This window comes from Convolutriloba macropyga, chromosome 6 (genome assembly GCF_964194025.1).
Source record: "Convolutriloba macropyga chromosome 6, txConMacr16.3, whole genome shotgun sequence".
Taxonomy (NCBI): domain Eukaryota; kingdom Metazoa; phylum Xenacoelomorpha; order Acoela; family Convolutidae; genus Convolutriloba; species Convolutriloba macropyga.
Genome location: NC_134473.1, coordinates 63,236,628 through 63,254,014, shown reverse-complemented (window position 1 = coordinate 63,254,014; position 17,387 = coordinate 63,236,628). Strand labels below are relative to the sequence as shown.

Sequence of the window (17,387 nt, the reverse complement as noted above, 5' to 3'; positions counted from 1 at the left end):
TTGTCATTAAACTTGTAACTAAAATTATCGTGCAGAGTGTTGCGAAAATGTTTCGCAGTTGAGTTCAAAATGGTACAGAGTTAATGGTCTCAGCATTGTAAATTTTTAGTCGGCACTTTCTTTTTCTTCCAGAAGTCTATTATTAAAATTGTTAAAAGATTTGTTTTTCTCATGCATTCAATCTTTCTAGAAGAACGAATTTTGATGGCCTTGGTACACACCCCGGCCTATGTACAGACTTATGAAAAGCAATTGCATGACCAAAAAGTACTATGAAAAAAAATTCTACTGATTTGAGCAGGGAAAAGACTTTAGTTGGACTTCAAGTCAAGTTGGATTATAGCTTGAGTCAGACATTTCTCGAAAAACTTTAGCCAGACCCCTATTTTCCACAAAAGACTTTAGTTCGACCCTAATTACACAAAAGACTTTAGCTCAACCCAAAATTAGGACCGGATTTCAGCTCGATCCAATGTTTGCAAAAAGATTTTATCTAGACTAAAAAATAGCTGGACTGACGTTGGCACGGAAACGTAATAGAACTCGTCCACCATGAGCAGACTCTTGTAATCTAATGACGGATCTCAGATGTAACGAAAAAGGCAATATTACACCCAATATTTTAACTGAAACTGTCATATTGTGGTGTTTCGGATATTTGTTATGTATTATAGACCTCGACGCATGAAAAGACTTTAAAAATCTAGTGAAGAAAATTCTGAATATAGTCCAACTTTGGCCTTTTCATGGGTCCATCTAGAGTCTTTATATATTAATTAATATCGAGTTGAGGTTTTTTCTTGGGTCCATCATTAGCTATTTCATAATCAATTGAAGCTGAGCAAGGTCTTTTCATGGATTCACCATTAGTTTTTCATAACCAACCAAATGGGTTTACGGTATTTTCTGGGTCAAACATTATTCTTATCGTAAGAATGCTTTTTTGACCCGGAAATTTTTACAATAATCTCTTTTGCTCAATATTGCTTCTGAGACAGTCAGCATGTATGCTTCTTCCTTTTTACAATTCTGAAGAATCACAAAACCATCAAAAACTGCACTGTTTTTAAGAAAAGACAGTTTATAATTTGAGGAGAGAAAACAATTTGAACAGGCCACATTTTTTTCATGGCTTAATTGCATAGCACAGTTACATTTAACCATTTGGTTTCATTCAATAAAGTGATGTGACATTATACTTCAGTTGCAATAACTGCTTTATCTTAAGAGTTGACAAACTTCCTTAATGTTTTGGCAGTTTTTCAAATGTTTTTTAGGTTGGACTGCGCTGGTGCAAAGTTGTTAAGTCCAACCATGGCTCTGCTTCTGTATGTAATTGTGGACCCATCACGAGACCTTGCTCAACTTTAATTGATTATGAAAAAACTAATTGTGGACTCATGAACCCTTGCACACCTTGCTCGAGCCTAATTTGTTATGAACAGACTCTAGCTGCCCGGGTCGAGAAATTTTCCAAAAATTATGTAAGAAATGCGCTGAAATTCAGAGCAATCACCTTACATAATAATGCGCTGAAATGTGCTGAAATGCGCTGAAACTTTGTAAAAAATGCGTTGAAACTTTGTAAGAAATGCGCTTAAAAAATTGCTGAAACTTATGCAAGAAATGTGCTGAAAAAGCGCTGAAGTTTTGAATTTTCAGCGCCTTCTCCACATTTCAACGCATTTCAGCGCATTCAGCGCATTTCTTACATAGTTTCAGCACATTAAGCGCATTTCTTACAAAATAATGCGCTGAAACGGCGCTGACCTCTTAGCTGGGCTCTAAAATGTTGCTTGACCCTGTAATAGTCAATAAACTACCCTCCATTGTCAATTATTGGATTTTGAAAAGTTGTTGAGTCAGTGTTACAGCATGAGAGTTTTTTTGAGACTCTAGTCTTTTCATTTCAATATTAATTATTGTTAATGCTCCTATAGGCGTGGAAAGCAATATCAAAGAGAATTTTTTTTTTAATCTTTGAATAGATTTCATACAATACAATTTTAGAACAATTTAGAAAATTTCGGATTCCTCAAAACTTTATTTTTCGTCCCCAGTGGGTTTTGCGTCCACCAGGTAGAGCACGGGCCATTATATAGAATTTTTTATGCTAAATTATGACACGCAAGTCAGTGCGCAGAAATATTCTACACAAATGTATGCTGCAACTAATCTGGGAGACGCATACGGTAAAGATCCAATTTTTCATTCCTGCAACTTAAAATTAGGCCAGTATTCTGCATTAGCGATAATGAGAAAGTTATTAGAGGTCATTCAGAAGTAGTTCTGATTGAATAAACAGGCATAAATTACTTCTTTTTTGAATCGAGATTAAGGTGCAATTGATTTGCTTGTTGAGCAACTTGAAGGTGATAAGTTAAGGGAAGACAATTTTGCAATGCTTTCATAAGTAAAATTTGTCTTGGCCTATGTTTTCGTTTATGTTGGTGTGTTTAAATTATATTAGAGTCTTTTTGGGTTGTTTTCAGTAACGAAAGATTAAGATTCAAGGGTAAGAGTTTTTCAGGCATTGAAGCATAACTATTTTTGAATCAAACATTAAGTATTGCACAGTTTTTTAAAAGGTACTGGGAAGCCCTCCAAAAATTTTTGTCTATTGTAAGTTTTAAGATTAAACGGAGCCTAAGATTTCCGCCTCCACCAAAAAGTTTGAATTTTGGCTCTGGCATGTTTCTTTCCTGAATATTAAAAAAAAATTAAGAGCTTGTTGAAAAAATCCCATCTCGATTCAAAGTTATATCAAGCTTCCGGCTTGTCACCAGGCTACTGTTTGTTTTCATGATAAATTAAAAGGCTGTTTATGCAGGAAAAGGAAGAAAATTCCGAGTCCAGTAATTTCGGATAAGTTTTTCAAGCCCCAAAGGTTTTGTTCTGACCATTCGTTATAAGAACATTATCATTAGTGGAGTCTTCTGTGAAAGATGCACAATGTTGGCAAGATTTCAACAAGAATCAGTTTTAGTCAGCTGCTTTTTTGTGCAACCTTCTGCCGTTAGAAGAAATAGTTACACAGCTGAAACAAATTTGAACTATCGCCTCTATGCTGATCATACTGTTCATTATTTGTTGGTTATCATTTTTACTTGAAAGCAGTCAAATGAACATCAGTTTGTTAATAGAAAACAGTCATTTTTAAGCTGCCAAGAAACAAGAAATGCTTTATTGTAACAGATACTTTGAATAGAATTCTGTCTGTTGATTTAAATCCCTTTGACGCCGAATCAGCAAAACAAGTGTCAATGATCATGCCTCATGTTATTTTTGCAAAAAAAAACAGAACAAAAGATTATTTCAGAAACGGCAGAATCATTGCAAAAAGGCTAAATCAACGTTTATAGAGGAACGTAGGATCCCTCTCTTTTGAAACAGAAACTATCCAGAAAAATATAATTACAGCTTAACCAAAACGACCTGTTGATTGCTACAAAGAACCTGACAAATGGATGTCAACACGAAACGTTTCCAACTCAATTGTAAGACTTGTTTAAGAAGCAAAAAGTAATGTCCTGTCGTCAACTATTCAAATAGAAAAGAGAACCTTGCTTGACGCCTTAATTGAAGATAATCAAAAATCGCACAAAACTAATGTGAGTAAACTAGCTGGCACTGACCCAGCATCATTCAAAAAGTGAAGAAGTCAATGGTTAGAAAACTTGCCAACCAGATGTATGGAAGTCCTTGACTTTCCCGCCCCGATGCCAATGACTGGCGAAGGAATCGGATATCTTTCAAGGCGTCCTCCATTGATCTATGCAACACCATAGCTAATTTAGCAAAACGCAATGCATATTATCACTTGAGGCCCTCTCATCCAATCATCGTTGATAGTTCCTTAGGACAAAGCCGATGCACAGCCAATAGGAAACGTGGAAGCCGTAACCTGAAATAACGAAAGTACTACTGTACATTGTGTTAAAAGAGACCATAAAATAACAGGCGGCGATCAATGACTATGTATGGTTAAAGTGAGCATGCTTTTCATTCGTTGTAAGATAGTTGTAATAACACAGAATGGGAGCCAATCTTGATTTTTGACACAAAAATGCATAAATGATCTCAACCGTGACTTCGCAGATTGGGAAATGATATTTTTGTCGCAAAAATCCGTTCAGAACGCTCAACCGTGACATTTTTAAAGAAAATTTTTGCCTTAAGAGAATTTTGCTCCCTAATTCTATGTAAAATTCATATTGTTAGCAATCCAAAATAATCAATAAGAACAATACTATCTCAGGAAGGTACAACCAATGGTCACCTCAATGCAACGTCAAAAAATTTGATGGCCTTCCCCTCTCCTTTTTGGAATCGTTGACAATTGCTCCGCAGTTATAAAGCAATACGCGGACAACGGTGACGTTGGCGGATATCTTGATTATCTGAAAAAAAGTGCTCGAAATAAATATGGCCCTGATTTTTGCATCAACTCACCAATTGCCATGTCACTACCAAAAAGCATCTTTTTGAAATAAGGGAAAAAATGGACGGCCGTTGACTATCAGAAAATTTAATGGGTTCCGGTAACGCAGAAGTTTGGTAAGGAAATAACTCAGTCAGAACATTTTTTCCTATAGAAATCTGGAGGTCTTGACAATTCCATACAAATTCACTGTGACCTAATGAACAACTAGCTTTGTGATGGCATTGCCTTTGCTTTGGTTATGAAAAATTAAATGTGACGAATTCCCTCCATTCTCCGAAAGGAAGTCGCACCCACATGATACAATGATTTTCGCAATTCCTCTTTGAATATGTCAAGTGATATCTGTCATGACGTTGAGATCGAACATCTTTCGTTGGAAGGCAAAACTTTTTCTCCTATATCAACGACAACTTGTGATTGTGCAAAATTAGAAGTCGAGCACAACGGACTTTTTCGATCTAAGTTCAAAAAACATACTTTGATGCACAAATTTTCAACCCGCTAGCAATAATTGGCATGGAAAGCAGTAGCGAAGCTTTTAGTAGTGGTAGTAGCAGTAGTAGTAGTAGTAGTAGTAGTAGTAGTAGTAGTAGTAGTAGTAGTAGTAGTAGTAGTAGTAGTAGTAGTTTTAGTAGTAGTAGTAGTAGTAGTAGTAGTAGTAGTAGTAGTAGTAGTAGTTGTAGTAGTAGTAGTATTAGTAGTAGTAGTAATAGTAGTAGTAGTAGTAGTAGTAGTAGTAGTAGTAGTAGTAGTTGTAGTAGTAGTAGTATTAGTAGTAGTAGTAATAGTAGTAGTAGTAGTAGTAGTAGTAGTTGTAGTAGTAGTAGTAGTAGTAGTAGTAGTAGTAGTAGTAGTAGTAGTAGTAGTAGTAGTAGTAGTAGTAGTAGTAGTAGTAGTTTTAGTAGCAGTAGTAGTAGTAGTAGTAGTAGTAGTAGTAGTAGTAGTAGTAGTAGTAGTAGTAGTAGTAGTAGTAGTAGTAGTAGTAGTAGTAGTAGTAGTAGTAGTAGTAGTAGTAGTAGTAGTAGTTTGGACGTTCTAGGAGTGCAGGAAACAAGACTGGAGGAGCAGTAAATAGATTTTGGCGACCACAAGCTCTTCCTCACTGACTCCTGGTTATCGACTGCAAAAGCGAGACAAGGAGGAGTTGGTTTTGCAGTGACGAAAAGACTTGCCGGTAGCATAATTGAGCAAGTTGCTGTTAGTGAGCGAGTGGCTTATGTGAAGTTTGCAGCTCAAATACGAGCTAACCGTGTTGTGATTGTCTGTTATGCGCCTACAAACGAAGCTGACAAATTAGCGAAACACAATTTTTGGAATCAGTTGAGCAGCTTGGTATCCAGTTTCAAACAAAGGGAGAGAGTCTGACTCGTCGTAGACCTCAATGCAGAACCTGGTCAGCAATCTGATGTCAACGTGCCTTGCCGAGGCCCCTTTGGAATGGGCGAGAAGAATGATAACTCAGGAAAAATTTTGTCCTTTTTTGTCTCTCATGACCTCTTGATTGGTGGAACCTGGTTTTGCCACCGGTTAGTGCAACGGTATACATTTAACCCACCTGACCAACAGATGCGAAAGAAGATGTTAGATCATATCTTATTGGGTTCGAGGCACAGGAGTTGTTTGCACGTTAGGACAAGGAGGGGAAAGATCACTCTCAGCGTTCACGAAATAGTCATTGCTGAAGTGCGATTCAAAGTAGTGGCACAGAAACCACGCAGTCAACCGAAAGTCTGCTCTGCCAAGTTGCGCGATGAAGTCACGCGTGAAGCTTTCTGCGCAGAAGTGAAACGCTATCTTGATGAGAGCGATATTGTTGAAGGCGCAGAACAATCTTGGGCAAATTTTCGAACGGCTCTTAATGCAGCGGCAACAAAACTACTCATCCCCGAAAAGCGTGTGCACAAACCCTGGATTACAGTTGAAACGCTGGCTTTGATTAGGAAACGGGCCGAGTTACAGTTGAGGAAGCATAGCAGCGCGGAAGCGCTGCTAGTGTTCTCTAATTGCTGCAAAGAAATACGAAAAGCGTTAAGATCTGACAAGAGAGAGTGGCTGAAAGACAAAGGTGAAACAATACAAGATTATTCAGACAGAGGTGACCTGAATGAAGTGTTTGGGAGTCAAAATAATTATGCCGGAAGTAGAGTCCTCATTAAAGTAAATTAGTTTCAACCACAGGCGAGATTCTGAAAACAAAAGAAGAAAGGATGGAACGTTGGACCGAGCACTTTAAGCATCTGTTAAATCCAGCCACGACAAACGGCAATTCTGTATTGAGCATAGTGGAAGCATCCGAGAGTCTTGAACTGAGAGTCGTAGACCTATGTACAATTCGGTTTGATGAAGTTCTATATGCCGTCCGTAAACTGAAAAACGGTAAAGCAAGTGGACCAGACGATATTTCTGCCAAAATGCTAAAGTGTTTGACTTAAAAAAATCGTCCACAAGACAGGAAGTTAGCAGAAGTTGTCAAAAAAAGGGAAAAGATCTGAGTGTGGGAACTATCGGGGAATTTCACTTCTCTCGGTACCTGGAAATGTTTTTGCATCAATCATCCTGAATAGATTCAAAGATGCACTTGATCAAGTGCTAAGAAAAAAACAATGCGGATTCCGAAAGAGCAGGGCTGCACTGACCAATTGTTTGCGTTGAGGCAAAGACTAGAGAAATGCATGGCTTTCCAATTGGATGTCAGTTTTTGTTTCATTGATTTCCGCGATGGTTTCGATTCGGTGGACCGCGAGATGATGTACAAGATAATGAAACATTACGGGCTCCCACAGAAAATTGTCAATGTCATCCGCAACAGTTACGAAGGCTTCAAGTGCTGCGTCAAGGCAGAGGGCGCGAAGGGCCAGATGTTCGACGTCAAAACTGGTGTTCGCCAGGGTGATGTATGGTCGCCTATTCTCATTGGCCTTGTGATAAACTGTGTGTTGGCTAATTCAGTTCAAGAAGGTATTGACATTGGACGCTATGTTGCTGATCTTGACTTCGCCGATGATGTTGCTCTATTGGGCGTCTCATCAAGTAAATCTACACGGAATTGAATCTTCAGCCGAGGCTGTTGGCCTAATGATCAATGTGGGGAAGACAAAGAATATGGGTGTTAAATGCAAAAAACCCGGAGCCATTGCTCAAAAAAAACGTGAAAGTTCTTACAGGAAACCACGAAGGCCATTTTGGGACTCTCATTGAGGCCGAAAACCAATCCCAACTACTCATTGGCAGGGAGTTTCTGGTGGGAAAGAAGAAGAATGCGGGCTGGTCCTAGACACTAGCTGGTGAGAAACTGAGATCGAAAAGTTCAGCGGAGGCTGAGCTTGTGACAATTAGCAGCAACGAGAGGTCAGTGGTTGCTGATCCAGTGTCTACGGCGAGTAACAGATCATCTGCGGTCTCTGATGACGAGAGTTGTGTATGTTCAGTTTGTAAACGTCGCTTCGACACTGCAAGAGGCTGCAAAGTGCATGAAGCCAGATTCTGCAAGTCTAAGAATTCGAAGAGTGTCGAAGACAGCGCGTCAAAGTTTGTTGGGCTAGAGAAAAGCCTAACTTGTCAGAAGCGCACTAGGAAATTCGCAACTATGAAAGGCCGACGATTTCACGAGTCACGATACTGCGGCAGAGAAAAGGCTGGAAGATCTCGCATTTTCTCCTGCAATGTCCACGATAGAGATGGAGTGGAGTTCGAAAATGTAGAAGCTTTCAAGTATCTCGGTTCTTTCGTGAGCTTGTAAAATGTTGACCTAAAGGAAATCAGTGTCAAGCTGCCGGAAGGTAGACAGCGATTTGCGAGCTTTCAGAAGCTTTGGAGGAGCAAACAACTGAGTATTCCCCTCAAATGCAAGTTATACAGAGCTCTCGTGTTATCAGTGGTCTTATATAGCTCTGAAACGTGGACCATGAATAAATCAACGCAACGGAAACTTGAGAGCTTTCACACCAGTTGTCTGCAAAGGATACTATGTTTTTGATATGTGGAGAGGGTGACAAATGAAGAAGTACTGGCTAGATCACGTATGTCGACACTTTCTGCAATGATTATGATTAAACGGTTGAAATGGTTTGGCCGTGTCCTGAGGATGAATGACGATCTTCTAGCGCTCCGAGCCTTCACCTGGTAATCGACAGAAAAATATCGTTATGCTAAACGAGCTGCAGGTGGTCAACGCAAGACGTGGCTGGATCGACCTGAAGAAGATTGATCAAGGAACAACATGAGCTACATCACCTTACAACAGAAAGCGAAAAAAAGAGTCTAAATCCCGCTTCAACAGTTTTGTCGAACAGCATTTCCGGGATTAAATAAACGCAAATAACCTCAATCTTATATGCATTTTATTAACTTGTTTGTACTTATTGTCATTGTTCCTTTATTTCTTTATGGAATTTAAGTGTTCAAACAGTAGTAGTAGTCGTAGTACAAGTAGTAGTAGTAGTAGTAGTAGTAGTAGTAGTAGTAGTAGTAGTAGTAGTAGTAGTTGTAGTAGTAGTAGTATTAGTAGTAGTAGTAATAGTAGTAGTAGTAGTAGTAGTAGTAGTAGTAGTAGTAGTAGTAGTAGTTTTAGTAGCAGTAGTAGTAGTAGTAGTAGTAGTAGTAGTAGTAGTAGTAGTAGTAGTAGTAGTAGTAGTAGTAGTAGTAGTAGTAGTAGTAGTAGTAGTAGTAGTAGCTGTAGCATAACTTGAAAATGGTCCATTTTTGGCCCAATTTCAAGTTTGGCTACAGAATCTCAGTACCCAAATTGAAGTGCCCATTTTCGAGTTAAAATCGTCGTATCCGAATTCCAGTTTTGGGATGCCCATTTTCAAGTTTTCAAAATGAGACCAAATTACAGTTTGGCCCGATCCCCATTTTCATGTCTACTCATATGACTAGTATGACTCGAAAAAAAAAATGGGTATGGTTGACTTTTTGTTGCGGCCAATAAAATAGTTTAACTTGAAACACTTAAATTTAACTTAGAGACATAAATAGTTCTCAAATTTTTGAAAAACTAAAATCTTGTTTTTTTAAAAACTTTTGTTATTGGACAAATTTTCTGCAGGGCTGTCAACTGGGGAAGATCCCCTATTTTTTGATCCCCCTGAAAAGTATTTTTGCCTTTTAAAACGAATGTTTTGTTGCTGAAATTCACACGTATTCAGTCAGGTGATGTACAATGTGGAAAATGATATCTGCTATTTTTTTTAGCAGAAAGTAAGTTTTACTAAATTTATGAAAATATAACTAAAAATTATATTAACAATTGTCTGCAATTCGATCAAAGTCGCAACTGTTACCTATTGAGTCGAATAGGAGTTGTTTCGAAAAAAAAATTGAGTGTAAAACGACTTTAAAATTAACCAAAAAACTCAAAATGAAGAAATTAGAAGATCATCTCGAGCTGAAGTCTCAGCTTGAACTTGTCGTTACGCAAAACATACAATTTTAGCTTCTGTCACTTATGTGCGCTATTTCTAGCTCAATATGCCATTGAACGTTGTTTTTTGCGTTATTTGATCCCTATTTATATTTATTTCAACGTGACGGGAGACAGCGAAGCAACTAATTAAACAAAAATTATTCGAACTAAAATAAACACCTGGCTGGAAGTCTCTCGAGACCTTATTATTACGTTCCTGATGCCGACTAAACTTTTCTTTTTAAATTGTGTAATAAGTTCAGTAGAAAAGTGGTTCTGCTGTTTTAAAAGCATAGAAAGGCTAATAAAATTGACCATTTACGATTTTCAACTTGAATATTACAACTTTATAATTTTGGATTAAATCGATTCCTGCAGGGATCCACTATTACAAGGGATGTTGCAAAATCCAGTTTTTAACAGAAAGTGTGCTGAGTTTTAAAATGAGACTCATTTGAGCTCTTGAGGACCAAGACCTATCTTATCTCAAACTGAGTTCAACATTTTACGTTCATGCAGTAGACGCTGCAAGAAGCCCGTAACGTGCCTAAACGATCAAAAACTGGCAACTGCTTTGGTGTTGCATATCTGCATAACTAGAATTCTTCAAAAAAATAGATGAGTGGGTATAGTCTTTAAAGAATTAATTCAAAATGGCCAAAACGGCTACTCATCGATGTCATAAACAAGTTCAGTCCGAAAAAACTTCAATTTGTAGTTTCGCGAAACCTTTTTATTCTGCGTCCTTTATGTAACACCAATCTTCTCCAAGCCGTATACAGGCAGAATTGTTAACTATCCCGTGGATGAGCAGGTGTTTCGAAAAGAATGGAGGGCCCAAAGATTTTGACTTCAACCAAAAAAAAATCAATTTGAAAAAAAAAGTAGGTGATCATCTCGAGTTGAGGGCACTGACCTCCAACTCGGGATGATCCCCTCTTTTTTTGACCCCCCTAGAAATTCCGTTTCATATCCGTTATTTAAAGCCCATGTTTGTTTGCGGTAATTAACTCCTAAACAGGCGATAGACTTAGAGAAAATTGAAATCCGCAAATAAAAATTTAAAAGCTCCGGATTTTGCAACTCTAAAACACTTATTTTTTATTACTATTTTGTGATGCCAATCTTCTCCAAGCCGTTCACAGACAGAATTGTTAACTATCCCGTGGATGAGGAGTTGTTTTGAAAAAAGGAGGGGCCAAAGACTTTGACTTTTAACAAAAAAAATCAATTTGAAAAAAAAATAGGGGATCATCTCGAGTTGAGGGCTCCGGCCTTCAACTCGGGATTTTCCCCAATTTTTTTTGACCACCCTAGGAATCCCAGTTTTTGTCCGTTATTTTAAGCGCATGTTCGTTTTCGGTAATTGTCCCCTAAACAGGCAATGGACTTAGAGAAAATTGAAATCCGCAAAAAAAAAAATTAGAGCTCCGGATTTTGCAGCTCTAAAACACTTTTTTTTCTTATATTGTGAAACCACTCTTCTCCAAGCCGTTTCACACAGAATTGTTAACTATCTCGTTTAACTTTGAGGTTTATTTGTTCAATTTTAGCTCTGAAGGTGGTGTATCTCTCCTCTACGGTCATCTGATACGATTCTTTTTTTTTAGCTTCAACTCCTTGAATAGTGCACTGATTGGACTCATTTTTTTTAATATGACGCGTATCCCATTTAATGCTACAAAATGAGCTAAAAACGTTTTTTGTTCTGCCGTATTGGAGAAAATTGCCAGCAAAATTATACCCGGTTTGGAGTCCTGGGGAGAGTAACCCCACCATGAATGCAGCCAAACTGCATTATTCTGGTCATTCAGATTGTTGTTGTTGGTCAAACAGAGCATCCAAATTTTACGAGGAACATCTGTAAAGTGCCTGGTATGCTTGCCGTAAGTTCATGTTGAAGTATAGAGTTCTATATTAGAGATCGAGCACATGAGTCTTTTAAAAATTGTTCATAGTAACTGAATGTTCATCGGCTTTGATTTGCTAAGTACTAAACGAAAACCAGTCATTGTATAAACATTTTTAACGCCCGTTTTACGTGCAATCTAATGAGCTATGTCTTGTCTTGATTGGTTAAGTATTTCAGAACCTATCAATAGTTTTCAACCTCGAACCTCCGAAAATGACCACATCCTCACTGCTCGATCTTTAACTTTTCTTCAATCAGAGTGTTTATGTTGGCAACTGATTAATATGAGTTACAAAATCGTCGTACTAAACTTTTAAGACTATGTTGACATTTTTGCTGTGCTCTTCGAGAAACTATAATCGAACGAGCGTTTGGTACCAATTGAAAAAAGAGCATTGTGACTGAATGGTTGGTGGTTTTAATTTCCTAAGTACTTAACAGAAACAAGTCATGCTATACATGATTTTAGAGCCTGTTCAACGGTCAATCTAATGAGTTATGTCTCAATTTGGTTGGTTTTTTTATTACGGATATTATCGAAAATATTCGGCCTCAAACCTCCGAAAATGAAAACATGCTCAATGCTTGATCATTATTTTTTCTTTATTCAGAGTGTTTACGTTGATAACCGGTTAATAAGAGTCACAATATCAATGTGACAAACTTTTAAGATGATGCTGAATGGTTGTATTAAATCAATTCAAGGGTATATTTTTGCGGAATCTTCCATTAATGACTAAAAATTTAATTGATCGCAAATAATCAGGATCTGGATGTTTTGCAGTTTTTCACTGTCTTCCTTCAATTGGTCACCCGAAAAAGTGACTAATAGCAGTTTGTCTCTAACCCTTCTATGAAATTGTTAGTGTTAGTCCTGAAAATTGTTTGTGGGAAAGTTATTCAAGATTGAACGCTGAAAATCTTAACTTTTCTCAAAATTAAATGGCTGAGTGGTGTTTTGAGCAATTGAACAAGTTTTTCGGCGTGCGTTTTGTGTTTTCTAGACACTATTTAGGTTTTTGAAGCGAATTGTATCAAACAATGGGATTAATTCAACAATTTTTCTTTTTTCACGATTTCATTAAATTTCTGTGGATATTGTTTTATGTCAAAACACACAAAACATCATAACCTACATGGTGAGGTGGGAAATTTTTTCTCACCTCAACATGAAGGTTTGCCGAAACTTAGAACGTCGAATTGGACCAGAATTACTCCCACAAATACGCCGCGAACGCTATTTCACGTTGTTTTACAACGGTTCCGGAGATTTTGGGCATCGCTGAAAGCCCAAATATTGGGGTTAAAATTAGTATTTTAATTGTTGATAACTTCTAAAGTACTGAACCAAATTAAACGGGAGTGGTCGCATTTTGTCGGCACTTAATCCCTCTTGATTGCAGTTTTAGTTGGTTTCTCAAATCGGCCTGATCAAAAAGTTATTAATGATTAAATTTGAAAAAAGTCGAATTTTTGGGCTACTCTGGGTGACCCAAATTTCGGAACAACAAAAAACGCGATTTACCCAACAAATGTTAGTGTTTCACAATCCTCAGTTAATGGGGAGTATCGCCATATAAATTTTATATGGCATTTTATGTAGTTGAGATAGTCAATTTTGGCTCTGAATAGCTGTCACCTCGCTTTTTTGGGCATTTGGTACGGTACAATATAATTGCTATAACTCCTTGAAGAAAGTACCGATTGTGCTCATTTTTTAATATGATGCATATCCCAAGCAGTTCTGCAAGCTGTATGAAGATGGTTTGTTTTTGTTCCGTCGTTTCAGAGAAATTGGCCAATAAACTTGCCCTCGGTTTTAGCACCAGAAGCGGTTGACACCATCCGGCACCACCTTGAACCTTTGAATTTTGTTACTTCGGATAACAAAATTAGTGTTTTTAATAGCCCGTCTAACGAAGATTCCGAATATGTATACTTTATATAGCGTTTTCTGAGTTTTAGATGTTCAATTTTAGCTCTGTTAACTTTGACTTTAGGCAAAAAAAAAAAAAATTTGAAAAAAAAAATAGGGGATCATCTCGAGTTGAGGGCTCTGGCCTTCATCTCGGGATAATCCCCTATTTTTTTGACCCCCCGAGAAATTACATTTTATGTCCGTTATTTTAAGTCCATATTTGTTTCCGGTAATTAATTCCTAAACAGGCGATGGACTTAGAGAAAATTGAAATCCGCAATTTTTTTTTAAAAACTCCGGATTTTGCAACTCTAAATCACTTAATTTTTATTATATTGTGATACCAATCTTCTCCAAGCCGTTCACAGGCAGAATTGTTAACTATCCCGTTGATGAAGAGGTGCTTTGAAAAAATGGAGCGGCCAAAGACTTTCACTCTAAGAAAAAAAATCAATTTGAAAAATATGGGATCATCTCGAGTTGAGGGCTCTGGCCTTCAACTCGGGATGATCCCTTTTTTTTACCCCCCGAGAAATTACACTTTATGTCCGTTATTTTAAGTCCATGTTTGTTTCCGGTAATTCACCCCTAAACAGGTGATGGACTTAGAGAAAAATGAAAACCGCAAAAATTTTTTTAAAAACTCCGGATTTCGCAACTCTAAAACACTTAATTTTTATAATAATGTGATACACATCTTCTCCAAGAGGTTTACAGGCAGATTTTCCAACTATCCCGTGGATGAGGAGGTGTTTTGAAAGAAAAGGGAGGGGCCAAAGGCTTTGACTTAAAGCAAAAAAGATCAATTTGAAAAAAAAGGGGATCGTCTCGATTTGAAGGCTCTGGCCCCGTAGAAATCTTTTTTTCTTAACCCTGTAGCAAACAAAACGTATGTCCATTACTTTAGGCCATTTTTGTCCCTGTAATTGATCCCCAATCAGGCAATGGACTTCGAAAAAAATTGAAAGCACTCAAAAGCATTCTCCTCATACCAAAATTTTGGGCTAATTTTTAATGTCTTTAAATAATTTAGGCTGGATTTTTCCGTACGAACATCCATGAGGAGTTCGAGGAATTGGTATGACAATTATTTTTAAGTTTAATAGAAAAACCTGGCGACCAGACCAATAAGGCCACTTTGGCATTTTTTTTTTCGAACCCAAATTCTAGTTTTTTGGTTTTTCAAAGTTTTCCCCTTGTTTTATTAAGATATGTGCAGTTTCATCAACGTAAGTATTTTTTTCTCCATAAAACTGAATTGTAACAATAAAAAGTATTTCAGAAATGACATCAGAAACCGTTCTCAAATTCGTTTTTCTGTACCTAGAACTCTTATTTTTTTGTTTCAGATTTTTTCGCTTCCTTTTTTTCAAAGTTATTATTTTTTTCTGCTTCAAAAAAAAAAAGAATGGAAGACAACAACTATATCGCAAAGGTAGTGAAAAACTTTCTTGCATGGAAATGATCATTTTTGTTTATGTTGTTCTCTTTGAATGGATCTCATCTTTTTCTGTTTGACTTCAACATACTGCGATGTACCCAAATTCAAGTTTTTCACAGAAAATCAGAATCAAATTAAAACAACAACAAAACAGTTTTTCCAGTGAAAAGTTGTATTTAAAAAATTATTTTCGGTAAGCTTGGTGACCCAACAATCAAACTGAAAATATTAAAAAGAAAATAAAAAGTTGCAAAAACGGCCTATCAACTTTAATAATTTTCTGCTGCTTGGCAAGAGCTTGACATTAATTTTGGAACTCTATTTTTAGAATTGGGAGCTGAAAATAACGAGATCGCTGACTCTTAACATGTTTATTTCAAAACATTTTGAAGCACAATCCTCAGTAGCATAAATTTTGATTGGCCTTATTTTTGCTGAGTCTCGTCGGAAAATGCTTCTGGTGTTCGAAATAGTTTTTCATTTTTTCTTATGCTATTTGAATCGAAAAATCGGCCCTTTTAAACCCGGAAAGCATTCTGAAATTGAAGTTCCATAAATATTTTGCTGAGCTCATTAAAATTAACCGTCTCCCAGATATTCGCATCCGGCCAAAAATTATAAAAAATTCGTACCCAAATTCAAGTCGAGAATTTTAAAAACCCTTTTTTCTCGGTTTTTAATAGATATTAGAATCCAGCAAAATGTTACCTGTCTTGTATGACAATTTTTAGTTGACATGCAAAATTTCAGACTCCAGGACTCATTTTTGAGTTTTTGCCTCATTCCATTTTTCTTGCAGTTCAGTGGTCACTCGTTTGGGTCACTTTCATTTTATGACCTAAAAATTAGGTCGTTTCCAGGCACTAAATGCAACTGCACTACAAGACCAAAAATGCCAGAACTTAGTCATACAGCACCGAAATTGAAAGAAAAAATCAAAAATATTAATTTTTGATGAAGAAACAGAGTTTTCAATTTCCCTTAATGTTTGGCCGCGGATGTCACCCTACTCCGCTCGGTCCATAAAACAACAAATAAGAGAGCTAGAATGATTTAAAAAATTGTTCTGGAAAGCTCTCAAGCGTGACTATCAATCTACGATGAGAAAAATAACTTTTATATGTAAAATTGAGAAAAAGAAGCAGTTTTTTCAAAAATTAATTAATGTTTTAAAACCTAATAAAAACCAAAGAAATGCTTTTCAAATAGGGCCATTTTCAGTTTTGGCTATATTAACATCTTGGCTAACAAAAAAAAGCTTTATCTGAGCTCAGGAAACAGAAATGAGAAATCTCCGAGCAAAACCGTAATCCGCGGATCGCTTACCCCAAATTCAAGTCGGCCGTAGTAGTAGTAGTAGTAGCTGTAGTCTAACTTGAAAATGGCCCATTTTTGGCCCATTTTCAAGTTTGGCTACAGAATCTCAGTACCCAAATTCAAGTGCCCATTTTCGAGTTAAAATCGTCGTACCCGAATTCCAGTTTTGGGATGCCCATTTTCAAGTTTTCAAAATGAGACCAAATTACAGTTTGGCCCGATCCCCATTTTCATGTCTACTCATATGACTAGTATGACTCGAAAAAAAAAAATGGGTATGGTTGACTTTTTGTTGCGGCCAATAAAATAGTTTAACTTGAAACACTTAAATTTAACTTAGAGACATAAATAGTTCTCAAATTTTTGAAAAACTAAAATCTTGTTTTTTTAAAAACTTTTGTTATTGGACAAATTTTCTGCAGGGCTGTCAACTGGGGAAGATCCCCTATTTTTTGATCCCCCTGAAAAGTATTTTTGCCTTTTAAAACGAATGTTTTGTTGCTGAAATTCACACGTATTCAGTCAGGTGATGTACAATGTGGAAAATGATATCTGCTATTTTTTTTAGCAGAAAGTAAGTTTTACTAAATTTATGAAAATATAACTAAAAATTATATTAACAATTGTCTGCAATTCGATCAAAGTCGCAACTGTTACCTATTGAGTCGAATAGGAGTTGTTTCGAAAAAAAAATTGAGTGTAAAACGACTTTAAAATGACGGATCTCAGATGTAACGAAAAAGGCAATATTACACCCAATATTTTAACTGAAACTGTCATATTGTGGTGTTTCGGATATTTGTTATGTATCATAGACCTCGACGCATGAAAAGACTTTAAAAATCTAGTGAAGAAAATTCTGAATATAGTCCAACTTTGGCCTTTTCATGGGTCCATCTAGAGTCTTTATATATTAATTAATATCGAGTTGAGGTTTTTTCTTGGGTCCAT

The 17,387-nt window shown here is 36.8% G+C and overlaps 2 protein-coding genes across 3 annotated transcripts in view; one reads left to right on the top strand and one right to left on the bottom strand.

Moving 5' to 3' along the window:
• LOC142341852 (heterogeneous nuclear ribonucleoprotein H-like) overlaps window positions 1-17,387 on the bottom strand; it is a 567,627-nt gene that overhangs the window by 382,004 nt on the left and 168,236 nt on the right. The gene's annotated exons all lie outside the window — the stretch shown is intronic.
• On the top strand, window positions 5,882-6,610 carry LOC142341368 (uncharacterized). Its single transcript, XM_075392296.1, has one exon. The coding sequence runs from the start codon at window positions 5,882-5,884 to the stop codon at window positions 6,608-6,610; it is 729 nt and encodes a 242-aa protein (XP_075248411.1).